At 36.2% G+C, this 11034-nt stretch overlaps 1 protein-coding gene across 3 annotated transcripts; it reads right to left on the bottom strand.

Moving 5' to 3' along the window:
- Positions 1–47: 47 nt before the first annotated feature.
- Positions 48–4258, bottom strand: LOC103699014 (omega-hydroxypalmitate O-feruloyl transferase-like). 3 transcript variants are annotated; one of them, XM_039134106.1, is made up of 3 exons: positions 4168–4258; positions 2986–3444; positions 48–1173 (listed from the first exon to the last, which is right to left on the bottom strand). In XM_039134106.1, the coding sequence occupies exons 2-3, from the start codon at positions 3430–3432 to the stop codon at positions 310–312; spliced, it is 1311 nt and encodes a 436-aa protein (XP_038990034.1). In that variant the 5' UTR covers positions 3433–3444; positions 4168–4258; the 3' UTR covers positions 48–309. The 3 variants fall into 3 exon arrangements, with proteins under 3 accessions (XP_038990034.1, XP_038990037.1, XP_038990036.1); XM_039134109.1 differs by lacking the exon at positions 4168–4258 and adding an exon at positions 4131–4151; XM_039134108.1 differs by lacking the exon at positions 4168–4258 and having other exon boundaries at positions 2986–4161.
- Between the last annotated feature and the right edge of the window lie 6776 nt (positions 4259–11034).

The following is an 11034-nucleotide window of genomic DNA, read 5'->3' as shown; positions in this document are numbered from 1 at the left end:
ATTTTGCGAGTCATTGTGGAACTATGGGCGGTGTTCTAGAAAACAGATACATAACAAGTTAAACAGGTGCTTTCATTTATTGCACACCCTGCAGACGAGAAAATAATACATGGAATAATCCCTTGTTCTTGCCAAATTTTAAGGCCAAGTGTACAATTCACTTCTTCCTCTTTTTTTTTTTTTGGTTCGAACAATCGCTATTTTCTAGGTTTCTATTACATTCACATCAATAAAACAGTACGGAGCACAGTCCTTTTTTCTGATCCAAGTGTGAAGTTATTTGCCATGGCCCTTTTCATCCTGAAAAGTCTAGAAATCCATCAGCTCTTGGAAGACCTCCATGCAAGGAGCTGGCAGTCCCAACACCACCACGGTGCTCTTGCTCTCCTTCCAAACGGGAATAAACAAAGCCACCTCCTTTTGGGGCAGATCGACCAAACCGGTCTGAACCGCCTCACCCCACCCGAAATCCAAGCTGCTTAAACCCAGCTGAGTCCACGTGGTCACAAGTAGCGTCGCGGTCAGCGACGGCCTCGCCCGGGTCACCTCGTAGTAATCGATCGCGGACCGGATGAACCCATCGGTCGTCCCTCGGACTGCGGTCTGGACCAACCGGGCCGCGAAAGACAGCGGCTGGTCTAGGAGCTCCCCTGCCTCGCATAGGCAGCAGGCCAGGATGATCCCATTCCCAAAAAACCCGACCGGGAGGGGCGGCTCGAGCCGTGCTCGGCCGTCCACCGCAAACAGCAGCTTGGTCTTTTGGTGGGGGCCCATGTTTAAGGCCCGAGTCCTAGCCCGCCAGATCAGGCCCGTTAGCGCTGTGAAGCTTGTGTAGCTCTCAAGGGGCCCATCACCCTCCATCGCCATTTGTTTGAGCCGGCCTAGCTTGGCGGCATCGAAGGTAAAGGACCGGTGTTGGAGTGGCTCGGAGGTGTAGAGCTGGGCCAGGTTCGAGACGTCTTCAATGTCATCGAACTCGTGGTGGGGAAATTCGGGCTTGGGGGCCTGCCGAGCCCGCAGGATGGTCCGGTCCAAAAAGGGCGGGGTGGAGAGGGGGAGGCCGCGGGCGATCTCGGCCCATGATTTGAGGAATCCCATGGCCGCAAGTCCATCAACCATGCAGTGGTTCATGGCTAGGCCCACGACGAAACCTCCACACCTGAACCTTGTCACCTGAAATGGCCCAAAAGCAAGAATCAGGATATGAATGGATAACAATATAAAGGGTTTTTTTGGCATTAATACCCTCCTAAAAATTTCAATATGTGTGAATACCATCCCAAAATCCTTAATGGATATGCAAAAAGATATATTTATAAGGTGATCGCGATGGAGAATAAAAAGTAATTACAAAATTTTATTATATTTTAAATTAAAATAAGTATGGTTTTTTATTAATACTATTAGAAGAACCGTTATATGATAATTGTGCAAAAACAGTGTTTTATGAGGGTACAAAAATAAATATAAATTTTAAGAGAGTATTCATGCAAATTTGAATTTTTATAAAGATATTTATACAAGAAAAACCCTAATATATATGAATTGCTTATGTCGGAGAAGTATGGGACAGCCAATGTGGCCCTGTTATTTTCATCAGCATGGTAACAACAGTATTCACACACACACAAACAAAAAAATATTTCTCTTGCTGTTATCAATCTTATATTGAAGCCCTATTAAGCTCCTCCTATATGAAGCGACCCAAAATCATGTAGGAAGTCAGATAGGTTTAGCGTGTAGGGTCCCATAGTTTCACATCTCATTGGTAGTAGGGCATTCATAGTATATATTGAGGCTTGTTGGACTTAACAAAATTCAAGTTGAACCTATTAATATTTAAATGATAACTACTATAGCAGTTGCTATATGGGCAAAGGATTGTGATTTAATTGGAGGGTAGATGGTCCTCGATACAAATCAAGTGGTAACCTGACTATGCACCTTAACTTTTCAGCTAGCTGGTGAGTCGCACGAAAAATTTCTCTCTTTTTTTTTAATGAGCACAAAAAACTTATAAAATAAAAAAAGCTTATAAATTTTAAACTATTTAAAAAAATTAATTTTTAAGAATTTTAATTTAGTGCAGTCCGAGACTTTAATTTTTTTTTGGATTTAGATTTTATTTGTTAATTTTGTTTGATTCCCATGCTAGAGTGGTTATGTTCTGTTACGTATCTTGTAATATACCATTCTGTTCATCAACATCTTCTAGGAGTGCCAGAAATATCTGGGGTACCTGTACTACTATTTCAGCATTAGGTTTAGTTACTTCTCTTGGGTACCCCTGGGCCTCGTTATCTTAAGGTAAATGTAAATGGTGGCATGGCGGATGATGGCGCCTTTGGGGGCATGGGCTTTGTGAACAGGAACCATGAAGGCAGTTTTATCACCGTTGGTGGGCGGAGCACATCTGGCATGACGGCTGTGGGAGCGGAGCTGCGGACTGCTTGGGAGGGCGTCTTGTATGCGAGACGGGTCCTGGGGGTCGACAGGCTTTTCCTCGAGGGTGACTGTTCTACAGTGATTGACTGGATACGAAGAATGAACACGTATGGGGATGGCCACCCTCTGATACGGGACACTCGTAGATTGGTGCGAGAGCTGCCTTCCTGTCAGATTGTTCATGTATACCGGAAGGCGAACAGTGCAGCAGACTGGATCGCCTCTTATATTGCCCGGCACGCTAGGGAGGTCCTCTGGACTAGCTTAGATTGTGTTTGGTTGTACTCACGTTAGAGGTACATAAATGAAATACCGTTTTGACCAAAAAAAAAAAAATTGTTGCTTTTGGGTTTTTTAATATATTTGGATGTTCTGAGGATTTGTTGGATTTTCTTATTATCAAAATAAATAAATAAACAAATAAATACCAACCTCTTCCAACCCCCCCCCCCCCCCCCCCCCCCCCCCCCCCCCCCCGCCGAGGCCAAAAAAAAAAAAAGAAAAAAAAGAGAAAAAAATACGGGGTACCCACAAACATACCTGAACCGTAAGGAGAGGAGTCTCCAAGAGGCTCTTGGCTCCAGGATCAGTATAGACTAGCTTTCCAAGCTTCTCAGGATCCGGAGTGGAGATATCTCCTAATACTTCCATGGCACACTCGGCCACTGCCTCGACGAACGGCACGCCATGTCCATCACACTTGACGATCAGCTTTCCCTCCGAGCTGATGGTGAGGCTTCCTGCAAGAGGGTAGAAATGGACCAGAAGCTTAGCAAGAGCCCCCTTTATCACTTGGCCTACATCGTCGCTGCTTCTCCTCTCGTTCGCCTGGAAGAGGTGCACCGTTTTCATAATGACGGCAATGTTCTGGTCTAGATTCGATAGGAAGAAGTACTCGTCGCCGGTTTCCTCGACTGGATAAACCAACACCGGCTCCCATCTTGTTATGGCGATGGTGGCTTCACTTTTGCCATTTTCCTTTGCCATTTATCTGTTAACCTGGAACATGTAGCAAAAACAATGTTTCAGTATGCGTTCCTGGTTCGAAGAAGGGATTACAGGCGGCTTATACGTAATACTTGCAGTTATTAACGGTCAGCAAAGTGGATAGGCCAAGGGTTAAGGATTCATATGAGTTTTGCACTAAAGGATGGACCCTCTACAACCCATTCTGTAGGGGATTCTTACAATCTGGGTACTCGGTAGATTTTGATGGAGCCAAAAGAATCAAAAGGTGGCAGATCTTGCTAGGGGATATAATTGCACAGCAGCCATGCATCATCCTGCATGCGTTCTCCGATTCTGCAACCGGGGTTAGTTTCCTAATAGGATTATAGAAACACGTACATGGGAGCAGTTGATAATATATAGTTGTATTTTGGTAGTTTGATTCCATGAGCTAGCTAGGTTGCTTCTAGCTCTCAACTCTCGTAAATTAAACCAATATGTCTTGCATGCAATTTGAGAGTACTAGAATTTCTATTCCTTTAAATTTATTTATGCATTAGTTCGAAACATCACTATAGATTGTCGAGAGAGTGTTATTTTAATTTCCCGCTGGCCCCCAATAGAATTTCATGAGAAAAACACCAGGAAACAATCTAATACTTCAAAGATAACGAAAGCAGGAGTTATCCATGCATATATTCATGCAAAGATTAGATAACCAAGAAATAATCTAATACTTCAACCAAGAAAAGCCCTCAATCAGAATTCGTATACCCTCTTTAGTCTTCCACCCCGCAAAGCCTTCCCGGTCTTGGCTTGCAGTGTGGCTCTGTTGCCTATATTTATACTAGTTTCCGTGGAGTTGGTTATGAGTCATCGTTCCAAATTAAAGCACTGGCCGGAACACGTAATATCCAATGTCGCACTGCATGAATGGCGTGTGAATAGGGAGGGCGGAGGGAGAAATGCTATCCGGTTCATGAGTTAATGCGTTTAGGTATCGGTCGCAAGGTCACAGCATATTCCTTGCTCTTCTGCCTGTGGGATTTGATCTCTCTCTCTCTCTCTCTCTCTCTCTCTCTCTCTCTCTCTCTCTCTCTGGAATATGCTGTCTTCTGCCTGTGGGATTTGATCTCTCTCTCTCTCTCTCTCTCTCTCTCTCTCTCTCTCTCTCTCTCTCTTATTTATTTAGTTATTGATTTTGGATAGGCTCAAACTAGGAGGGCTTGCGTGGGATTTCATGGATCATGTAGAGTGCGAGGTTACAAAGGTTATTAAAAATTATTTATCTAGAAAAAAAATTGTAAAGGAAAACAAATTTAATCATATTTAGTTGGTGGTAAAGTTACTCCCAAAAATAGCATTGAAAAAAGATTAATATATTTGAGTTGAGGTAATTTTATACTGAAATATTGCCAAATTTTCAATGATACTCTTAAATAAATAGTTCAAGTAATGATAAATTTTTTTCGTTTCGGCAATTTACGACTCACTTAGGATATTAATAATAAATTAATAATAATTTTAAATTAATTATACATATATTAGAAAATATATTTCTTGTTATAAATAAATTTTAGTATTATAATTTCTTATTAAGTAAATATATTTCAACAGCACCATGATATTAATTGCTTAATTTGGAAAGAAAATCATTAGATAGAAAAACAATTAATTCATTAGCTGGTGTTATGTTTTAACTTGGGATTGTTGTGGGATTGACAGAATTAAAAGAGGATATTTGTGGATTTCAATGAAAAGTAGGAACATTTCCATCAAGCAATGATAATTTCATTACTGAGGAATAAAGTTACCACCCTTCCGGTGGTATTTGGTTTACCTTATCTTTAAGTAAAATAATTAGTCTGTGACCCACCATTTATTTTACCATTTCTTTCATGCTCTTTTCACACCAAACATGATGTTGAGATTCATTGCCAAGTCCTAATTCTATTAGGATTCTTATTTAGTTGGTCATTAGTTTTAATGACTTTATGATTCTATTCATAGTTTTATTCTATTTAGTTAGTCCTTTTAGAATAGTTATCCAATCTTATTTTTTAATGGGTATTAGTTTTTGAATTTGAGTGAAAATTAGACATTCCACCTATATGACTCTATTTAAAGAGACCTTTGGTATTTCCTTTAGTGTAGCATAAGAAAAGAAAGAGAGGGGGAGAGAATGAGAGTTGTTCTTCTTAGTGAGGAGCGAAATTTTTTTTTTTGTATAGCTCAATTTTTTTAATAAAATATTTTGTTCTCTCCTAATTATGTTTTCTTTCAACATCTTTTTTTTATTTTTTTGTTTGGTGTTTATTTTAGATCTTGGGCTGGCATAATTGATCTACTCTGCGTAGCGTGTCGTTCTACATAGTATCAGAGCCATAGGCTTAGAGATCGGTTATTCGTGTATTCATAGCTCGGCGTGGTTGAAGAGCTTCTAGTAATTTGTTCTGCACCGGTGCAAGCATATGGACTCTTATTTGGTGATTCAAGAGATAAATCATCATGGCTGAAGCGACTACCATCTCTAGCATTGGGATCAAAATATTGAACAACACTAATTATGTGTATTGGAAGGCTTATATCAAATTTTACTTGATCGGACAAGATTTATGGGAGATTGTGAACGGGACAAATATGGTGAAACCACCAGAAACTCTTGACAATACAGAAGCGAGAAAAAAAAAAAGATCAAAGTTGGAAACAATATATATATTCTCAAGACTAACATGGATGAAGAAAATCATCAAAATATTCAAGATATTGAGGAGCCAAAAATAGTATGGGATATTGTTGTTACTCTCCATGCACTCAAAGTCTAATGAGGCTTGGCTTCAATTTTTAGAGAACGAGATTAGTATTCTCAAACACGGTAATCTTACAATCTCCCAATATTTTTTTAAAGGAAAGAAATTATTTGATGAGCTTGGTATACTTGATCCAAACTCTTGTTATGATGAAAATAAATGGCATAGATTGTTAGTTCGTGGTGTGAATAAGGAGTATAGTGCTTATATGCTTGCTATTTCTGGGTGGGCTCAACAACCTATATTAGCAGAGTTAGAAAATATACTTGTTAAACAAGAAGCATTTAATACTTAGATGCATGATTTGACTATACCCCCTCAAAAAGAAGAGGTCTTATTTTTAAGAGTAAAAGTAAAAATAAGAAGTGTAATAACAAATTTAAAATTTTTTAAAAAAAGTCCAGTTGGAGAATTTGAGAAGGATAAAAATCGTAATTAGAAGAAAAATTACAAATTCAAGGGAAATTATTATAGGTGTGGAAAATTTGATTACAAAATTTAAGATTGCAGAGTCAAGTTCAAATAATCTGATATTGCATCCTCTAGTTCAGAGCATGGGGGAGGGAAGAAAATTGATAGTTGAGCTCTCAATACTACTATTATTGATTCCAATTGTCTTGATAGCCAGTATGCTAAATTTACTCATGTGAATCATAACAGACTTCAAGATTTGAATCAAAGGGAGCTTGATCAATTAAAGTAGTTCAAATTTTGAAGACTCGGAGTATGACAAGGTTGATCAACTTGAGGATCAATCAAGTCCAAAAAAAATCTGGACCAGAAGGAGTTTGATTGTATGGATGATGTATTAAATTCAGAAGAGATCATGATTGAAGTTGCTCAAGAAGAGTCAAAGGAAGCTACAGTTGATTCATCCATAAACATCCATACTGAGGAATCAAATAATGCAAAAGAGGCTTGTGTCAAAGCTATCTAAGATATGGATTTTTTTTTAGAGATTTAATCAGCCATAAGATTGAAAAACTGACTAATTTTGAAGTAGTTCCAGAGATCAAGCAGGAAGAAGATATGCTTGGTGAAGATGATTCATATTATGCCTTAGTACTCGACAAAATTTTAGTGTACCAATTGATTTTGAAGCTACCTCAAAGTTCAAGCTATTAGAAGACTCTATGCACAAGGATTTGATTTCATGTATAAAAACCAATTGTATGCAGATACTTGAAGCTACTCAAGTGGAGGTAATACCTAATGCTTACATTGATTGCAATTGGCAACTTGATATTCATTAGAATAAACTGGAAGCTCATCAAAATCTTGGCATCATAACCATAGAGTCAATGCTAGAGAGAAGTATTAGAGGACATCGTCGATTTCGACATAAACATAAAAAAGGACGAGCTAGCAAAAGAGTTACTATTCGAACCAATGAAGGAGTTCTACTATTCAATTACTAGTTTGACAAATTATTACATATTATTATTACTATGATAATATTGGCAATGACTACTGTGGCATTTTACGACATCGATAAGTTTAATATTGTTGACATGGACTTTACAATGAGGAGAAGTGTTAAGATTCATTGCCAAATCTTAATCCTATTAGGATTCTTGTTTAGTTGCTCATTAGTTTTATTGACTTTAGGATTCTAGTTTTGTTCTATTTAGTTATTTCTTCTAGAATAGTTAATTAGTCTTATCTTTCAGTGGTGTTGGTTTTTGAATTTGAGTAAGAATCAAACATCCCACCCTTATGAACTCTATTTAAAGAAATCTTTGGTGTCTCCTTTAGTGTGACGTGAGAAAAGAAAGATAGGGAGAGAGAATGAGAGTTATTCTTCTTAGTGAGGAGTGAAAAGAGAGCCTTTTTGTGTAACTTAATTTTCCTAATAAAATATTTTTCTCTTCTAATTATTTTTTTCTTTCAGCATCTTTTTTTTTTTATCTTTTATTTAGTATTTGTTCTAGATCTTGAGCTGGCGCGATCGATCTATTCCGCATAGTGCACTGTTTTATATGTGGTAATTTGAAATGAGATATATTTTTCCATGCTAGAATATCCCTACACAAATGAACCTTTATAGGATTTAGAATTGAAGCTATATCTTTTCTAAGAAAAAGAAGAATCAAACACTTGGTCTTTCATCTCTTTTGTCATGGTTCATCTCATGACGCTTTCACAACATAAATTGTTTGAACTGTGGTATGATCAGTTACTTTCTGACAAAGTGCCGCCTTACATCGAAACAGGGCCAATGCATTGCCACCTCAGCCACAGGGGCCAAGTGGTTGGCAAGAACACGTAGTATTCCTCTTTCTCACATAGGCCAAGTGGTCAGTGTCCCTCTTTCAATTATCTCTACTATAAATAATGGAAAAGTTTGAAGTCCAACGTAGTATGTTAGACTTTATTGTTGCTATTGTCGTTGTCAAAACAAAAATGGTAGTCAAGTAGTAGGTGGATTTTAATGTCCAAACTTCAAAGCATTAATTGTAGTTGAATGACTACAACTTAGAAAAAGCAGACTTGCCTTGTGCATGATGAATGATATGATCCTAAATGTGGAATTAACAATTATATATTTAGATTGAATTTGTAGTCCTCCACTGGATATTCGAGCCTAGCTTTTTTGAGGGCTTTTTAATAATTTTTTATTATACACAGTAGATAGATAAATAGGTAGATAGATAGCTATTATAAATATTTTCTCCATAAGAATTATTTGTCATGTTTACTCCCAGACTAATCTAAATTTATTTGGGCTTGGAGTTTAAAGAGGACAATTGAAAATAAGATTAATTTTTTAGAGATAGATATTTATTTAATATAATTTTATCATAATGCTAGTAATCTCCTCCCACTAGAAGACGTCATATGGGAGTTATCGGAATATATATTTTATTTTTTTATTACATGACCGTGGTTCGTAATATAAGTTAGCACCTAAAAAAAAAAAAAAAAAACTCTAGTAATTGAGTGACATAAATATAAAAAATTATTAGATGGATTATGTCCAATGGGCCAGTCTAATAGCCACTTGCAGCTAAGGATGTTAATAGGATGAATTCGATGCAGATCATAAAAAAATCAAAATCAAAAGCGAAATTTACTAGCACCTATAAAATCGAAACTGAACGGTTTTTGAAAAAGAAATCGATAAACACTATCAAAACAAAACAAAAAAATCTAAAACCAAAACAGAAACCCAAAAATTGAAAACCATCAACTTAATTAATCATTTTAAATTTTAAATATATAAATAACCAAATTAAAGATACCATCCATAATTTTCATAATATAATCTATCATCTAACCAAATTTATAATAAAATATTTTGAATTTACACAAAATTTAATGGGTATTACGGATATTAAATATTGGATAAGTTTGGTTTTGGTTTTATTTTCAGGTTCGGTGTCGAATTCGATATCGGATTAGAAAATCATCAAAACCATAACCAAAATCAAAATCAAATAATTTTTAATTTTTAAACCTATCACTAAAAATATTTTTATTTAATTAAAATTAAAATTATTTTGTTTAATATTTGGTCAGATAAAATTTTTGAATATTCATCCTCATCCACGTCCTACTAGCCACGTCACCTTTCAAGATAGACACCACTCGAGCACCCAATTAATGTCTATCTGTTTGTTGGGTAGTACTCCTGCGATTTGATGAACTCTGATGGCTATTGATGGCACCAAGTAGCTGAATTTTGGAAAATTATTTATTAGTGAAAGAGATTTTGATATTAATGTTGGTATTTATAATTAATGACTGCAACATGTGGCTCACATACTCAGAATCATGGGCATCATGAGAAATACTACTCATCGTCAGAGAAATTGTTAGCGATCAGCTATGCACTTTAAGTAGCTACTTGGTGAGGGTGATGCAACAAACTGGACCAACCCATCAAAAAAGGCTGAAATTATTTTAATAAGTCTTTCATGATCGGTTGCATGGAAAGATTAGTTATGTTCGCTCAACTATACTAAGTGAAATGATATGCTTCCTTCGTATAAAGTTGAGCTTTTACGAGTTGTACAAGTAAAAAATTAAATTTAATATTACATGTTAATTTACTTATTATCATAATTATAATTTTTAATTTAATATTTTTATAACATTTTATATTTTGATGTAGAGTAAGTTTGTGCTTCCTCTAGAGAGCCATGACTGGGTGCTAAAGTCATAATTGTCCTCCTGATGTATATTCTTATCAGTGGAGAAAGCTTATTCACTACTGGTTTTTCAAGAGAGGACAGATTGTGTATACTCTCTCAATACCTTATATTATATTTATTATTAACATAGATTGCAAATATATACATCGAATATATTATATTATTTACTTTTTTTTGGTAGACATATTTCGATATTGTTAGAGTTGTATGAGCATCTCAGGCGGTTTTCTCACACATCAAACTCCAAGAGTTATGCAAGGCGTAGAGATGAAACGTAAGTTTCTTTAAAACTCTGTCATACTTCAAACTACTCAATCAAACACTTACATTAAAACTCTTCTCAGATGGTTACTCTTTGTTTTATATTAAAACACTTATGTTTCTTAGTAAAACTATGTATCATATATCGTATACCATGTATCATGATACTTATGAGTCTTATTAAAACTCTTTGACTTCTTTAATTCAAATTGAAACTTTAATCTTCATATTGAACTATGTATCATGTATCATATAATGCATATCATGAATTATAATCCGTATATCTTCTATCATATATCATGTATTATGGATGATGTATTATATAACATATATTTTTTTATCATAGATGAAAGAGCATGGGAGGGAACTTGGTGAGGTGGAGTTCTACAGAATGACTCATTCCTATTAAGATGGTA

Source organism: Phoenix dactylifera, chromosome 15 (genome assembly GCF_009389715.1).
Source record: "Phoenix dactylifera cultivar Barhee BC4 chromosome 15, palm_55x_up_171113_PBpolish2nd_filt_p, whole genome shotgun sequence".
In the NCBI taxonomy this organism is placed as follows: domain Eukaryota; kingdom Viridiplantae; phylum Streptophyta; class Magnoliopsida; order Arecales; family Arecaceae; genus Phoenix; species Phoenix dactylifera.
Note: the sequence above shows the minus strand (reverse complement) of the source record. Positions and strands in the feature narration are given on the sequence as shown.

Coding starts and splice junctions, on each gene's coding strand:
- LOC103699014 (XM_039134106.1), bottom strand. CDS start 3,432: ATGGCAAAGGAAAATGGCAAAAGTGAAGCCACCATCGCCATAACAAGA. Junction 1,174..2,985: donor CTCCTCTCCTTACGGTTCAG/GTATGTTTGTGG, acceptor GGGCCATTTCAG/GTGACAAGGTTCAGGTGTGG.